Here is a 17,728-nt window from a genome sequence, read left to right as displayed (position 1 = left end):
TCGTCGCTGGCTGAAACGCTACACTCCCGATTCGCGTGACCCCTACCCACTATCGGTATGCTTCACCGCAATACACAAACTGCGGTGATATAACAGTGGTCGAACAGGCTGGTGCAAACGTTTCGACAAGAGAGCTTGCCTTAACCAGCTTTCTTGGCAGTTTTCATATATGTGAGTACACCTGCCAATACACTTATTACGCTCCTGGGCGCGCGTAATGTGATGGGCGAAGGCGAGTGCGCGCGTACATAGTTAAGGAACATATACATGTCCCGTGATAGCGGCCCCTTTCACTTTTGGTATGCTTCACTGCAATAATTTTTGGGTAAGCTTCACCGCGTAACACGTCTACTGCGGCGAAGCTGACTTTAGAAAGCCGATTCATTCAACGCATCTTACGAGGCAGGTCCGCTTATCACGCTTGGCAACGTTTGAACACCACACTTACTACATTAATTTCTTTAGTTATTTTAATTGTATTGTCACCGTGATCCTGCAGCCCGCAGTAGCAGGCTGATACTGCGTCATAATCGTTCCAACTGCATCAGGACAGCGTGTAGCTGGTAAGCGTGCATGCAACAGGCACGGCGGCATTGGCTGTTGTTGGGAAACTTCCGAGACGCTCTTTCGCGCAGTAATGTCATTTGTCTTATTAAAAAGAATGCAGGTGGTGATTAAATGAAATGCAGCAAAGCTGTAGAAAAGCAGTAGCAAAGCTGTTCGACCATCTCGCGCAAAAACGCGATTCAACACAATCTGGCGGAACAGCTCACCATGCCAGGATTTTCTTGCGTCCTCGTTTTTTTCACGCATCATTCACTGAACCACACTACTGGATGGTTCTGTACACGTACTAACGATCCTGACGGAGGATCAGCTTTATAGCTTTATATGGGATGCCACGGCCCATTCCACGGGCCGGCTACAATTTGACGCGGCCACGAGGCAAAATATGCGCGCAAGATAACTGACGGCAACACATCAAGCAGCTGACAGCCCCAACCTTTTATTACATGCATATAGAGTGGAAAAATGGATTACTTACTCTGTAAGAAGGCACGGAATACGGACCGCTTCACAACGCGACCGGCCCGAAAAACAGCCGCCATGAAAATAAACGGACGTGACATCATTGGTTATAGCGGACGTGACGTCATGGGTCGCACCAAACGTTTTGGGCACCTTTTGTTTGCTGCGACCGGGTCGCAGCAGTCACGTCCTTTATTGGCACCTCCTTGAGTGTACTAGAAATCGTCTAGTCATAGAGTGTCATACTATTTATTTAGAAACTCTATGCTTCTAGTACACTGTACCGTTGCACTGTACTTCAACACAATCTGTTCCTTTTTGTCCATGGAAAAAGAAAAGAGGAAGGAAGAGAGAGAGAAACGTTAAATAATTAAAACAAAATGTGAGGTCCCGCGGTTGGGGGCCCCTTCCAGGCTCCACTGGCACGAACGGCTCACTGGGCTTGGTCAAGGAGAGCTAGTTGGCTGTATCCTCGTCCGCAAGCCGCGCTTCCCACTGCCTGTTAAAATCTTGTGTTTTTAGTTGTGTGGAGTTTATATGTTTCGGTCTGCTTGGGCATATCCACGTAATGTGCGATAACGCTCACCGAGATCAAAATTAAGCCGTCATGCCACAACACCACTACTTCGAGGATTTCCGCCACTAGAACAAACGCTACAATAATAAAGCGCGGCATTCATCAGTGTCCTCCACGCTTTTTTCTGTACTTCAACGGCTACTGAGTGGAAGAATTGTTGGAAAGCATATTTTCTGTTGAAGTATTTTGCGATCCTGCGGACTTTCCATGTTTACGCAGCTATCATGTTGTGCCGCTGGACGGCAGCGTGGCGCTGCGGAAGCCCTGGAATTTAAGTTGCCAAAAAACGCGCCATGTGCGCTTGTTGACATTTTACGTGATCGTCGGCTAGCATGGATCAACGACGTGCGTCGTTAGGCGCCGTTGTCGCGACGCTCGTGACGGGCATTCTAGACAGTAGCAGTAGTAGTAGCAGTAGTGACAGTGAGGAAGAACTTATACTGCATGAACTGTTGAGTGTCGCAAATGAAACTCACGTACCGAGGCTGGGTGAATGCGTCGAGAAAGCCCTGTTAAAAGACTCAGACGAAGAGGCAAGTTCACACTACAAATTTACTTCATCTACTCATGTAACTGTTACTGAGCGCTACGTATTTGACGTTTTCAATATAATTCTGCCCATTCTTCCATTGCTATGAAGCAGTTCTTCCAGGATTTCCGGATACGTCGTAACGTGGTTCTGCTACTAATTAAACGGTACGCGCAGTCAAGTTTCTATGTCCCGCGTGCTGACCATGGTGGATGTCCGCAGAAAAGCCCCGAAGAACACATTCTTTGCTTTCTTTGGTGAGTGTTCTGTTCTGGCAGCCCTGCGCTTGTCGTATGGCTGCTATATATATATACATGGACATTTTCAAGCACATAATACTGTTCATGATACCCCGTTTACTCGGGGCGCTTTCGATCGTGATCAAGCCTGATCGAGATGGAATTCCTCGATTGCGACTCGTTCCCTTCTGCAGCTTGCGCAGAGGAGCCAATCGCGGAGAAATTAGATCTCAATCGCGATTGAAAGTGTCCCGTGTGGCTGGGGTATTACTCTCCTCATATCTGTACTCATCTCTCATGTGTGCGCGCGTGTGTGTAATGTACAGCTGCTGAATCAGATATTTTCGCACGTTGCTGTGTTGCCATCGCTGGTACTATTTTGATTTTACATGCCTGTGTGTACAATTGTGTGTGCCTTTTGTCAATCACATTGATATGTTCTTTGTCTCTACATCCCCATCATCTGAATTATGTAAATAAAGATTAATTCAGGTCACGTACGTACGTGATCCTATGCCACAGGGGTCGTGTACTTCACTCAGTATTGAGATTTGGGCTTGTTGGTACGTAATCATGGTGGCTTTTCGGCGTAGTCCTAACTGGTACTTGTGTGCAGAGGAAGAATAAGTGCGCGTACACAGCCACTAACTTCCAACAACGATAATATTTCCGCGAAAGAATGGCACTTATACCTGCCACAGTTTTCGTCACACACACATGCCCTGTCACAATGTTTAGAAATGAGCGCTAATAGTTAGAACATGGCAAAACAAACAGTTGCCATTGTCGCTAACGCATACATAGAAAATAATTTTCTTTCTTTGACCATGACAATGACACACATGCTTCGCCGTATGCTTCAATATGAGCACCTTCATTATTTAGGCAGCTCAATGCACATTTGTTTTCTAATAACTGTACCATGAAAGTGGAGAACACAACCACACTTATGGCAATGAAGCACAAGAAAGCCACACGGCGATAATTTCATCATCCAATTTCGTCATACAGTGACAGTAACTGATTGTTTGGTTTGCTTTACCATCCTTTAATTATTAGTGCTCATTTCTTAACACTGCAAATGGATGTGTGCCTGACATAAAATGCAGGAGGTACAAGTTCTGTTCTTTGCCAGAAGTATAGTTGTTCGAAGTTAGCATTGTGTGCGTGTCACATACTTCCTTCGAGTCCCTGTACTAGTTGCGCTATACCGAAAAGCCTTCATGATGTAATGTACTGTTTTTACTTTCATTTGAAGAGGGTGGCATATCGGGAGCAAGCCACTGTGCACATTGCAATGGGATATGCCTCGCTTGATGTTACAGGTACGCTACCAACAAGGTGTGCATCAAAGAAGTTGCCATTCGCTTTGGCATAAGTGAAAGCACAGTTCATGGCATTACAGAAAGGTTGCTAGATTACTTATGCAGCCTCCTTCCAAAAGAAATATGTTTTCCTGAAGACCTGGACTCACTTGTAGATGGCTTTAAGCAGGTGCGTCGAAACAAGGCTGTGTGCATGGCTAAGTTGTTATCGTTTGCATGCTTCGAGCTTGGTTTGTAATTTTTTGTGCATCTTCTGAAAGAATTGGTTGCTACCAGTGTTGGAAAACGTGTCTCATGATATCACTTTTATTATTATATTTATTACAGTGAAAATTAAACAGTCATTCTAATGATGAAAACATGCTGGTGAGCTGCCACCATAAGTTTCTTGCTGTTCTCGCAGCCTTTGTAAAGTACCTAGCCTGTAACGAAAATGAACTTTCATGAGATTTCGTTAAGAGTTCACTTAATTGTCTGTTTTATAAACAATTTTGTCTAAATAAATTCTTAGCCTTTCAAAAAACATTGAGAACTGATTTTATTTTTGACATTAAGCATTCAATTTAATCTTCAACATTCTTGAAAGTTTCACTACATTCAGTGTTGAGTCATAACTATGCTGATTGAGATTTTTTAAATTGAATAGAATGTACTTTGAGGGCCTTCCATTGTTATGAAACAGTGGTGCAGCCAGTGACAACTACTTTGTTGCATTATGCAGCTTGCCGACTTTCCGGGAGTTGTTGGCTGCATTGGAGGGACGCGCATCAACACACGCAGTCCAGTCCACTCCCAAAAAGCACCTGCATCCAATGGGCAGGACTCTGCATCTGTCATTCTGCAAGCAGTATGCGACAGCAGCTGCCGTTTTATAGATGTCTTTGTCGGACCGCCTGGAGACTTTGAACTAGAAAGTGTCTTCCTCGCATCACCTTTAGCTGAAGAGCTTCCGTACTGGTGCCAGGACAAATACCACCTTTTGGGTGATGGGGGCTACCCACTGCGTGAATACTTGCTCACCCCGTATGACGGTAATGCCACAGACTGTGCTAAACCTTCTGAAATGGTATTCAACAAGCGACATGACAAGACCAGGACCAAGATAGCCGACACCTTCAGGCTTCTAAGGCAGCGATTCAAGCAGCTGCATTTCCTGGAATTTGTGACGGCAAACAAGATGCGCAGGTTTATCATGGCTTGCTGCGTTCTTCATAATCTCTGTGTGCAAGCTGGGGATGTCGAACTGGATTTTGAGTGCCTGGACACCGATAGTGGTGTTGTAAGCACATGCAGCGAGTTGGACACAGAGGCAGAGGAAGAAGACGAGAGGGAGCTTGGCAGTTTGAAGAGAGACAAACTTGCTCTAAGTTTCGTGACATAATTGCTCTTTTCTTTTTTTTGCAAATTTTCTAATTGTACAGTGAATATGGAAATTTAGTGAGCTCATGGATATTTATAGTGTTGTAATGACATGCTGCAAATCACATGAAAGCAGATGACGAAAGTTAAGCTGATTGTTGGAGCAGAAAGGCTTTCAGGGGACTTTTTTTCACACTTGTTCACCCTGTACATTCTTTATTTCACTTGCATGTACAATATCAAAGTAACACATTGCTTTACTTTTTTTTTTTTACTTTGGACGTCTTTCATGTGCAAGTGCACTGGTGCTGCCTGCAGTTGAAGAATCAGTGTAGTTGTTCTTTGGTCACTCATTTTAGTATATTTAAGCCTCCAATAAAGAGTTACACAATGACCAGTTCCTGACCTAGCACTTGTCAAATGCCACTGTGCATAGCACAACTGGGTCATATATATATATGTTTGTGCACAAACTCCTGTTCCACTTCTAAGCACAGTATCAGGTATGAATTTCCTGTCTGTTATCCTATAGCTGTCTAGTATTGCTGTTGTTTTCCTCTGCTATGCATGCTACCACTTCAAAAGCAAATTGAGAACAGTGTTTGGTCTAACTGCTGTGTATTCATTTTCTCAGTAATACGCATGTGCACCTCTTTTAGAATAGTTCCAAGGTCACTGTGCGCATGACTGGAGGTGTGCGGAGTGGTGCGATGGTGGTCCTGTGGCACTGTTGAGGGCGAAGCTGTCGAGGGCAAGAGTTGTGTTCGCTGTCCAGCGCTTTTGAGCACAGAGTGGTACTAGCCCAACTTCATGGCTTGGAGTCAGCTGTGCTCACGCCTGAAGTCGTGAAAGAAATTGTAAATGCTTGTGTAATGCAAACATGTTCCACACAGTGATAGCTTGGCATGTGCTTTTTATGAACTGCTTTTACTTACATACTCGTTCATCATTGCTTTATTCTCGGTGTCTTCAGCTAGCATGACACTTTATTAGAGCCATGATGAGAAGCCTCGGTACAGGTCATCAGTGTTCACAATTACTGTGAAGCACGGCAGCAGGCGAGTACGTGGAACCACTAGCCAGTAAGTAGGAGGCACATGGAACAAGTGGCCCCATAAGCAAAGAAAATTCTGCGGGTCCCAATTCTAATACAGAGCAGCCCTGCTTCCATAAATGTGAATCTATTTTGCAGAATAGTCAGCCCATAAAGTATTTGCGAACTATGAATTGCATGCACTCACATTAGCCAACAGCTAATTTTTCTATGCTTTGTCTTTCCTCATGAATCTCCTTGGCAATGCATGCTGTGCCCAGTGTTACTTCTGTTAAAACATTCAGCTAACCTCACCTTAACCCTTTCAGGTGCCAATTAATTCTATTGACTTGAACTTAATTTCACCACGCTGCTTACATCTTTAGAATCATAAAAAAGCCGCAGAATAGAATAAGAATTTTCAATTCTTTAGTGAGCTTTGTCAAGTGTACAGAATGTTGGCTCCATGCTGAAACTCACTACAGGAACATCAGATTTGAGAACATCACCTATTTCATGTCTAGCAGGCTTGAAAAGCACCTATCCAGTGACTTGAAAATTATGCCTGGTGCAACACATTGTGAAAAACAATAAAAGAAGTCAACAATCTGCATGCCACGACATGCTCACACTGAGCATAAATACCCAACCTTCTGCCTTCCCACTGATTTCACTAAAACATTTTGCACACTTTATTCAAGCTTGCAGTATGTTTACAATAAGAAATGTTTGAAGATGCATGTGACACATTATAAATAGCATTACTGTCATTAATTCTTTTGCTGTTGATGCACAATCTTGGTGTACACAATTGTGTACACAGCACCTTAAAGGGCTAAAGTGAGCTTGCTTTATGAATGTAAAATTCACAGACTGTTAAGCAGGAGCTAATTTGTTGCTCATTTGCAAATGCCAAATGTTGTCACTTGCAGACGTACGAATCTCTCTCCAGGCAGACCAGTGGCATTTTTGTATTTAAAGGGCCCCTAAACAACCCTCAGCTTGAAAATTAGTTACATGTATTAGCTGAGTACTAGTCTGCAATGAACATAGAGCCACAATAATTTTTTGAAATGGTGCAGTAATAGCAAAGTTCCAGGAGTTTGATGAATGAGTACGCGTTTGCTGTGGTTTCTTGCTCTCCTTCGCTACCCTCCACACCACTCACTCTCGATCTCCTACTTGCTGCGTACGCTCACCAACTCTATGCAGTAGAGAGAAAGATATGAGTCCCGTAAGCAAACAAGAAGAAAGGCTCCTTCATTGTCCATCCCTAATCGCCCTCTGCGTGAAGCTGACTGAATGGAAGCTTCTCAAAAGGTTTGGTGGCACACAATAGGCAAGCCCTTCCCCCCCCCCCCCCCTTTTATTCTCGGAATTCACAATCAGCTCTCGTCATGTTGGCGCTGTCGCCCCTCGAACACCTCCGAATTGACAGCTCGTACCTTGCTGACTTGACCTGGAGCACCCTGTTGACACCATTGGGCACAAAGGAGGCACCAGAAAGGTCAGGATAGGAACACAGAATTGTTCTTTGAATTTGTGGCATTCCCGCTGCGCATAGCGCTGCTGCATTTGCCATTGATGATGGTCACGGCATTCTCTGTATGATGCGCAAATTTTTTTTGAAATGTGTAAAAAACTGTCGGAAGTTGTTTAGGGCGAGCTCTTTAAAGGGGCCCTAAAACACTTTCTTGAACATAAGAAAAAACGTTACTCGTCTGTACAAGAGGCTCTTGTGAAGATATGAGCCAAATATTGAACTGCATACAGCAGGGAATTTATACTGTCATGTTGAAAAGAGCGAAACATTGCTTGCTCTTGCTTCCGCAATCTTGTCATGCACCGTCATCGCAGGCAGTTGGACCAACCAACAGCTATTGGCCAATTTCATGATCACGAGAACATTCTCAGTAATACACAATTGCTAATTTTGAGTTAAATAAATGTAACATGTATATGTATGCAATCTCAAAAAGACAGAAAGATAATTTCATCTTTGCGCTGCTGATCTACGCACTACAGTTAAGTGTAGCTGTGTTTGCTGCATCTAACATCACAGATAGCAGCAGCGTGCTGCTTAGCATAGTCTACCGTGGCCGCTATGGGGTGCCCGGATGAGTCCTTTTGCCACCGAGACACTGAACCTTTGGGCAGGGCTTTGCTCCCTTGACTTCTCCCCTATGTAGTTTCCAGCATGCCAGTGGAGACGAAAAGTGAAAGAAAGCTGCATACCGGTGCAATTAATTCAACGTATACTTCAAGGATTCGAAAAATTTTTGCAGTATGACATTAGTAAGAGGACATCCTGTAATAAAATAGCGAGGCTATTCTATGACAAGTTAGAAAAGTGTTTCAGGGCCCCTTTATCTTTTGGACAGGGGTGCAATACCACAGAGGTTATTTTAATGCGATAGCGTTAAGGGCCCTGTGTTGCAGAAAATCCAGTGTCGGCGTAAGCACCGGCGTTGTTGGCCGAAATAATCATCCCGAACCACCCCGACCAGGCAGGTGCGTGGCGCAAGGCATTAGTCAACAAAAATTGAATTTCTCAAAGTAAAATCCATCAGAAAAATCGTAAAGTACGACTTAACCACAATCTACAGATGTGATAGCGTTGGACTGTAATTTGAATATACGAGAAAAAAAGCCTGATAGGCAGCCAAGGATCTTTGAGTGCTATCGCCTTCCACTCTTAAAGGCAAAGCTTAAGTGTCCTCCAAATTTTGTTTCAATGTCTCTCGAGACAAGCTTCAATTAGAACAGTCGGTAGCAATCATAATGGTAGTTCCCAAGAACTTCTGTGGCTACTATTGCACTATCGGTACAACACATTCGCATTTCTTTCTTGGTGAGGTTGTTTTTAAACTTCATGGACTGCTTAAGTTCTCATTCTTGTTATGTATCAGGTTCGACCCTTCTACGGAGTGTTTACATTCTTCCTTTTTGTCTGTCTCCTGCCATTTCTTCAAGCTGCTGCAAAGATTAAGTGCTTTGTGAATAAAACATTTCTTTTGTGTACTTAAGTTAAGACTAGGCTTAGGCCCATTTTCCTCCAATCGCTCTCATAGAAAATATGGCAATATTTGTTCTCATGACAGCCCTTTGCTTTTCAGATTTTGGCTTTTAATATGGAGAAGTAAATTCATGTAAGGAGAGAGTAGTACATTCAAGATTTTACATGTTTTTTATGCTTCTGAACTTGGGAACAGGCTTGCACATAAGAACTGTTGAGCTTATCTCTAGCGTCAGAGAGGTTGCAAGCAGAACACACAAATATGGTTGAGAGCTTTGAAACAATTTGGAAACTGTGACACAATCGAGGGGAAGTGGAAATTTAACCTTATATTTCCAGATTAAGCAAACAGAGAACTTACGTTCTTTCAGCATGAAAGAGGGAGAACAGAAGAAAAGGCTGCACATGTTAGGCTATCTTGGACAGGATGTATCCGTATCTAGACCATGGACCATCACTAATTACAGTCGAGCCCACTCGAGCAGGTTTTCTTTGTGGATTAAGAAATGGTGGCACCATCTTTTGCAAGAAGAATGGAATGCCATGGCTGTTTTTTTCTCTTTTTTTATGTCCTGCTGTAAATGACAGATCTACCATTCTATCCAATAGATTATCTTTGTGGTACGGTGCATGCAAGCAAAAAGTTGTCGACAGTTAATTCCCGACTTATTTACAGTTACAAAAGAAATTATTCAATGCAAACTTTCATTTGGCTCACTGTAAACAATTCCTGTTCTCGATAATAAAACAATGCAGTTTCTTTTTTCTCCTTAGCTGTGAGGAAATAAATATATTGCGCAACATACAACATAAGGACCTAGTAAGGGACATGGACAAGCGCTACTTTCAACTTGAGTTGAAAGTAGCGCTTGTCCGTGCCCCTTTCTAGGTCCTTGTGTTGTATTTTGCGCAGTATATTTATTTCCTCGCAGTTTGAAGCAACTCGCCCAACAACAAGTTTGATTGAATCCTTAGCTGTCATGGAACAATGTATATTGTGATAGTATATCAAGCGCAGCATCGTTGTTATCCTAGCTGGTGCTGCAGTCCTTTCCACGTCGACGAGTTTTCGTGACATACCGTCATGCCACAAATGTTTCTGCTGTAGCCAGGCATATGTACTATGGTGTGTTAGAGAGGCATGAATGTCACCCCACAACTTGCAACAACTTGTGGGGGTGTTGTGATAGGACGAAAGGAGTTTGTCCACATACACAAACAACAGCTTGATATCGGATTCATAATTTTATTTTCTACCGATGTTTACAGGCTGGCATAACCGTAAGCTCAATGGAATGTAATATCTTAGTGTCTTTTCCTAAATGAAAGCTTGGTCTACAATATGTGTAGCTGCAAAAACAAAGGAATGCAAAAAATGAGCACATAGCAAAAATCTAGATGCTTTTTCAACCACCACTAAATTCCACTTGGGAAAAGAAAAAAAGAAAGAAAAACACCACCAGGCAACCAGCACAACCTTTCAAATGTGTACACACACGCATATGTGTATATGTATATAATAATATATATATATATATATAAGAAAAGAAAAAATATATACTGCACACAAAAATCACATGCACTCCAATGTCAGAATCCATTCAGATACCACAAGAGTAACAGGAAAACTCATAAGGTATGGGGGCACTTGAACCAATAACATATAAGGCAGGTCAGGGAAATAGAAAAGATAACGGTAACTTCCACATCTGAACCGCAGCAAGTATGTACTTTAAAAAACCTTTCACATTGCAGTACATGTTAGTGCACAGTATGTTCCCTTAAGTACACGGGCACCACATTCATCTGGTGACAGGCAAACATTCAGTCCGTTCACATCAGTGATCTTCCATCTTGCAATTAAGGCTGACTAGAATCGACACGGTCGCAGTGTGCGCGCAAATTTCTCTCATTAAATGGCAGGATCTACAACTGCACAATAAAAAAAAAAAAAAAAAAAAAAAAACACTTTATGCCAACCTGGAAGCAGCCACGTGGACACTGCATGTGCTGAAAGTGCGCACCCTGGAAACATCTTAGTAAGAATTTTCGATGCAAAGCAATCTGCCTGCTCTGCTATTCTCAAATTGGCTTGACTGCCATAACATAACAACATACTATCTGTTGCAAAATATTTTAGGCCACAGCAGTCTCGATAAGATCAGATATTAAAGCAATGTGACAGTACTGGGGCCACAGGCCCAGGCTTGATATAATGGTGAATTTCACTAATTGATCTAGAGCAGGTATTTTCCTTGGGTGGTGGAAAAACTGTCTTCCATTGATTGATTCTGATCAAGTCCACATTTTCGGCAGGCTGTTGCAAAGCAAACTTCCTCTGCGGCAGATCGCTCTCTCATGCTTCGTCATGGGGACACAGATTCAGCCAGAAGTCCGAGCGAGCATAACATGACTTTCGCCAGCTATTTGCGACATCTCTCTATGGACCCAACAAAAAGCATTGTTTTCCTCTGGTAAATATAAATTCATGAAGTAGGAGCGAGATTTTAATGCTCGCTCGAGGATTTACGCAGCTCCATCAAGATGACCAGTGAACTTTGCCATAACTGTACAGCATGACCTTAGGCTTCTATAAGCCTCTATACCCACAAAGCAGATCAGCAGTAGTGAGCACAGTGCCTATCACATTGCTTTACGTCCGTTCTAACCATTCATGCTTTGACCTGGCAACTTCTGTGGCAGATAGCAGTTGGCTATAACTGCAGAACATGTTTGGCAAAGACACACTGAACAGATGACAGCTTTCCGCTGTACTTCGCAAGTGTCCAGAAATGCGCAAACACTAAGAGCGACCAAACTAAACGATCTCAACCTTGAGGTCAGGGCAGTCGGAGACGGCTCTTTGAACCTGGTTGGTTGGACATGGACAAAAATGGCAGGAGCAGTATTTCTTATCAGCATTCATGTTCATATGTTCTGGGATGGATTAATCAAAGTTATAAAAATGACGCAGCCTACACAAATGGAAAACAGGACGTATCATGCCACTAACGCAGCTGCTGCTTGTGTGCTTATGTTTACATATATATAGTATTTATGCGTGTGTGTGTCTCTGTCTCTGTCTATATATATATATATATATTTGTATGTGTATATATTTATGTATATATGTATAGTTTGTATACTTGCGAGCTGTTCTGACACCTGTCATTCTTGGGACATCAAAATGAGATGTCAGAAATGCTGCCCTTCAATGCTTTCCACATCCAGAAAGGCAACAAAGCTCAAACAAAGAAACACCGGAAACTTGAAATTTTCATTTCAGGTAAAAATAATCTGAGGGCCAACAATGACACGAAGTGAATTCATAAAATCAGTCGTAGTAGCTGCTAGAGTGAGGCCTAGTTTATCTGCAGACAGTGACGCAGAGGGGTGTAGTACCAAAAAATAAAAAGGGAAACATAAGATCAAATTTAACATTTCAGAAAATAAGAAAAGCCAGTTCTCCTCTTTGCACATAAGTGCATGATGGACCATTCATACATTGGTAGCTTATGAGCGGAAACTACAGAGCAATTTCACCAAACCTTGTGGCTCTACCACTTGAAAAGACGAAGTTTCAGTAAATGAAGGAGAATATACGTAAACTACTCTTAACCTCACTAGCACGCAACAGCGCCGCAACAATTTACAACAGTGACTTTGCCCCAGGGTTAACAGAAATGGCACATACTACAACAGCTATACCTCAACTGGATGGATTGCTGATCAAAAGTGCATTTTTTTTAAACCATGCAAGCACAATAGCCCTACGGGGCCATGATCCTGCGTGCATGTTTGACACAGTTAACTTTCTTTTTTGCGCTGCCTTCACCAAGAAGCACAAAAAATTCATAGGAGGCTGCGACAACATTCACCAGTTGACTCCTGCAATGTGGGGAGGGCCAATAAACTTTGTTGCAGCTGCTGCTTCGCCGATGCCTATGAATACATAGCGGAACTATGATGCTTTGTTTCACTGCTTGGGCATGAGAAAACATTGCTCAAACAGTGTACCTTGTCTTCGCAAAAGTGATAAGCATTTTTGCCATATCAGTGTTTGCCACTGCTCAAATGCATACTGAGTAATAATTGAACCCCAACACGCGATGCAAAAATGCAGGGAGCTGCTGTATTTTTGCACAGGGGACAGCCTGCTACTGCTGTGTTGGCAGCATGTTGCCTCCTACATGTGTGCTTGTCTCATATGGCTCATTCTGCGTGCTCTTGATCACTTTGCAGGAGCCAGGGAAGCCAGTGGTATGGAAGTCTGTGAGGAACTGGGGTGCTGTGAAGGGGGTGAGAGGAGGATAGTTTCGGTGATAGTTGTCTGTTTGAGCAAATGTCATTATAACCTGGAATGACAACAGATCCTCCCTTTCTGATGGAGAGAATGTTCGCGCTAAAAATGGCCATCTAGTAGCGCTGCTGGAATTCGTGGTGCCATCGGTTGAAATCAATGTAGAACACCGAGATGGAACCATTGGTCAGCCCTGCCAGCAGGAACCTGCAACAAAGTACATCCAGTTCATTAACCATCTTTCCATTGTTACCTTTTACAGCAGAACTATATAGGGGAGTTCCACAACATTTTTTTGGCGGCAATACCATGTAAACGTGTGGCCGGTTTGAGGCACAGGCGCATTGTACAGAGTGGAGCTAGTGCAGTAGAGCTGGTGAAGCGTGCAGGGACATGCGTCGGATGTAGTGAAGAGTATACAAGTCCTGAGCGTAGATAAAGAGAACCATTCGAAAAGACAAGAGTAAAGTGAAGGAACTGCACTGCATATAGTGAAGTATTTGCAAAGTCATTTTGGGCAGTGGACTTGCAAAGGATGTAAGAACTCCCTTATACAGCTGCCCTGTATTTGATGTACGAGTTGCTCAGATCTGCATATACAACTCTGATATATCGAATCTGAAAGGGATCATAAAAAGTTCGACATATAGGTAATTTGATATATAAAATAATAATTTTATGCAATAATTTTCAAGGGGATTTTACTGCTGTTTGTAATACACAATAATTTGTTATATGTGGGTTCGATATATCCGGGTTCGACTGTACCTATGAACGCTTTTTTTTTTTTGTTCTTTTCATTTATTGCTTTAGTTTATCTGAAACTGTTTCAAACTTGGAGAGCAAGGAAGGCCAGTCCTTTAGTGCATGCCTCAGGTTTGCAAAACAAGCTGAAAGGCGGGTGAGTTGTTTTGGAATCATTATTGGTAAATGGGAGGTATACAGACAATGGCAGGTGATCTTAACAGTACGTGGCACCTGGGCCTGCTCTGCATATGCCCTGCCCAGTCATGAAAATAATCTTCAGTATAACCTTGAAATAGATATTTTACAATAAATCAATGTGTTATTACACATTAAATAAGAGAGTGTGTCATTATTCATTAGTCTGCGGCCGCTAAAATGCCATCTACCTGAACACCTCTCCCACGTTGTGCAACAGTTCGCTCCGCCCCCCTTTTCAGGAACCCTCCGTGCTAGGCTTTGTGGTAACATATCCGAAAAAACAATCTACTGAATTAGTCACAGGGGAAATTATGAACAGGTTTACAGCAGTGCAGCTTCCGTTTTTGGCGTGGTATCGGTACCGATAGAGTAGCAATGGCGGAGGTGACACGTACTGCAGGCACACATACCAGGTGACTAGTACTGTATAGACCACTTCCCACAAACAATGCTGGGACGGAACGAAAAAAAAACACACAAACTGGGCATGCCATGTTTCTGCCCCTGTGTTGCTCTTAGCACTGGTATCCAATGATGAGTGCCCCTCACAGGGGTTCAGCCTTGCGTCTTTGCATCTACCCCCAGCATGAAGAGCGTGCAAGACCGTATTCTTTACATCAGAAAAATATGTAAATCCACTTACTTCTGATCGTGAGACAGGGCTAGGGACCGGACGCCACCTTCACAGGCAGGGAAGGCATAGAGCAGTGCCAGGTTGAATGACCGCCATACTTCGACCACGCCGCTCTCCGAGCCAGTCACCATGTACTCGCCATCGCGACTCAATGTTAGACACTGCAAGCAGCCAGACAATGCCAGGAGTTGAGCCGAGTCCACACGTAATTAGCTGCATCAGATGGCTGAATGTCTAATGACCTGTGTTCCTAGCACACTGAAGTCATATGAGATTATGAGTCATACAATATGAGTAAAAATGTTGTGAGATGTTAAAATGTCTATTTTTTTTTCTCGCTCTCCCTAATTTGCACCACTGCTTGTACAATACACTAAAGGAAAGCACATCGAATTAAAGGAAGCATGGCAAGTGACTAAATTGCAAACAATCTGTACAACCTCCAAAGGGCTAGGTGGTGGTGTTAGACAGCAAAAGACAAATGGTCTTAACATGCTGTTGCTGACTGCACTTAATGCTCCCTTCTTCAACTGCATAAGTCGTCTTTACTGCCAATTATTAGTTGTCACCATAATTATTGATTTAATGAAGGTGGCCAGTGTTCTCAATAGGCTTACTTTTGTGTAGTTCTATTTAAGACAAATAATGAGAGCCATATGCTGTGCATGCACACACCCTTACACAATTGACACTTCAATTTAGGTCGACAACTGAAAGACTGACTTAACTAGTCTGGTTAGTCATGCACAGTTGAAGAAAGCTCACAAATTAGGTTCATTCATAGCAACCATGGGTGTGGGGGGGGGGGGGGGGTTCACACCGGCCACTAGCCCCTCCCCCTAAACTTTGTTTACCATGATGCCATCTACCCCTCCTGCCCTTGTACCCGGAAAAAAATTCCTGACTGCCCTTTGCTCTAACTGTGTGTTACAAATGCACTTAATTCTTCTGTTTAGTTTAATAAGCAATGTGCTTATGATACAAAAACATTTCATCTAAAGGAGTGTACACCAAAATCAAGCTTCGATATCAGGCATACATTCTTAGTGCTTTCAAAATACTTGATAGTTTAACAATATGCCACTGATATCACCATTTGCAATGTATGTTTGTTCTTTTTCTTTCTGTCTAACAACAGTTGTTTGAACCAGGAGTGGTAGTCTCAAATGATCATTTTTGAGGATACAGTAAATTTCACGAGATTTTGTGTGACTCGGCACTGGACGCATCCGCATATATGGCTGACAGTGTTCTTTGCCAAGTTTGCCATTTTCGCACAGTGCCAAGAATGCTGTCTGTTGTTTATGCCGGCACGTACAGGTGCCAAATCATGCGAAATTGCATGTAAGCCATCGTATCACAGAAAGTATCACTGCAAGCGTGAGTAATGCAAATTTAAATTTTTATGCAAGCACGCTTTTCAGATTTGTAATTGTCATGGCACCTGAATGTTGTCGTGATGGGACTCGGAGCGCAACCGACGGCCATTGATGGTGAAGTTGCAGAGGTTGCCAAGACCATAGCAGACAACCACCATGCCTTCACGGGACAGGACACAGAGTTCTGGGGTGCCGAAGCGGTCAGGTGCCTCGAGAGACCGTAGCAAGTCACCACTGGTTGTGTGGACTAGCACCGGGCCAGCTGTGGGTGAGGGCAATGACATTAAAGGCCCAGAAGTGCTAAGCACAACTATACAGATGGTGGGGAGCACACATGAAATCAGCTCTTTGATATCTGCAACCACGTTTACATACTTGTTCTACATGTTATGTTCACTTGCTGAAGCTCTTTGCTTAAATCTAAACTCTGGACTTATTGTTCCATTCGTTTGGCACTTGTTCGAACTTTTCCTTGATAGCGTTTAGTGCAAATCATTGGTGATACCTTCTTTTCAAGAAGGTGTATTTCCAAGACAGCTTTCAGCTCTATCACATGGCAGATGAGCGCAAGAGATAAACTGCCTTCTTGAATGGCATCAAAATATAGACGCTTCTGATCCATTCCAATTCGTACAATAGCAAAAATGACTGATTTATTGACCTAAGCCATAGAACTAACAATTTTATATACTTTTCAACACTAAAGTCCAAAGAAAGCACAATGCACTAAGGCAACTTTTGTCATACAGTTCTAAAAGAAATCTCTCTCTCCTTAAGAGTATTTGATAAAAAGAACAGGAAAGTGCCGGCCCGGAAAGGAACCACAATGGACTGATTTGTTTCTACACAACCTTGTATGGGAGCTGAAACAACAAGAACTGCTATTGCTAGCTTCTGTAGTCAATTTCTTGGCCTTGCATCTTCCATGTATTGCTTTTCCTGCATGCCTGAACCAGTTATGGCTGGTTTTCAGTGCAGAGGTCGATGTGGTCGCTCAGTTTGTGATTCACAACAAGTACAGCGATTGAGAAAGCACAATTCATGAGTACCTGGTTAACAGTTCCACAGGATGCCCAAAAAACAGCAAACAATATGCAGGCTACAATACACAAGACAGATTAAGCTTCAGGGTAGATTGTAACATCTTAGTTCTATGAAGCTAAATAATATCTGGCTCAGATGTTTATGACAGCATTCTCTAACATTGAACGAGTCTATTTATCAGGTTGAATATGAGCAATACTTAGCTTGGAATGTCATGACAATGCCATGAACAATTGGGTGGGCTTAATTTGCTATGTTCAAGAAGTATCTCGGGGCGCTAAGCATGAAAAACATGGTATAAGCTGCAACTATTAAGACT

General features: G+C 42.8%; 2 protein-coding genes across 3 annotated transcripts in view; one reads left to right on the top strand and one right to left on the bottom strand.

The window, feature by feature from the left end:
* Window positions 1-1,784: 1,784 nt before the first annotated feature.
* Window positions 1,785-5,994, top strand: LOC119450010 (uncharacterized). Its single transcript, XM_037713342.2, has 4 exons — window positions 1,785-2,139; window positions 2,250-2,392; window positions 3,700-3,868; window positions 4,421-5,994. The coding sequence occupies exons 1-4, from the start codon at window positions 1,939-1,941 to the stop codon at window positions 5,078-5,080; spliced, it is 1,173 nt and encodes a 390-aa protein (XP_037569270.1). The 5' UTR covers window positions 1,785-1,938; the 3' UTR covers window positions 5,081-5,994.
* A 4,347-nt stretch (window positions 5,995-10,341) lies between these two features.
* The window catches only part of LOC119450006 (neurobeachin), a 319,496-nt gene continuing 312,109 nt past the window's right edge, over window positions 10,342-17,728 (bottom strand). For both annotated transcript variants that reach the window (XM_037713337.2, XM_037713339.2), the window contains 3 exons: window positions 16,431-16,627; window positions 14,996-15,147; window positions 10,342-13,614 (listed from right to left, as the gene is read on the bottom strand). In XM_037713337.2, coding sequence (XP_037569265.1) covers window positions 13,524-13,614; window positions 14,996-15,147; window positions 16,431-16,627 — 440 coding nt within the window. In that variant the 3' untranslated portion in view covers window positions 10,342-13,523. The remainder of the gene's footprint in view (window positions 13,615-14,995; window positions 15,148-16,430; window positions 16,628-17,728) is intronic.

This window comes from Dermacentor silvarum, chromosome 4, assembly GCF_013339745.2.
Source record: "Dermacentor silvarum isolate Dsil-2018 chromosome 4, BIME_Dsil_1.4, whole genome shotgun sequence".
NCBI lineage: Eukaryota > Metazoa > Arthropoda > Arachnida > Ixodida > Ixodidae > Dermacentor > Dermacentor silvarum.
This window is presented reverse-complemented; position numbering and strand designations above follow the sequence as displayed.

Bases quoted from the DNA above. Each gene is read 5' to 3' on its own strand.
- LOC119450010 (XM_037713342.2), top strand. From the start codon at position 1,939: ATGGATCAACGACGTGCGTCGTTAGGCGCCGTTGTCGCGACGCTCGTG. The intron at 2,140-2,249 runs GCAAGTTCACAC...GCTATGAAGCAG, and splicing joins TAAAAGACTCAGACGAAGAG to TTCTTCCAGGATTTCCGGAT. The intron at 3,869-4,420 runs GTGCGTCGAAAC...TGCATTATGCAG, and splicing joins TTGTAGATGGCTTTAAGCAG to CTTGCCGACTTTCCGGGAGT.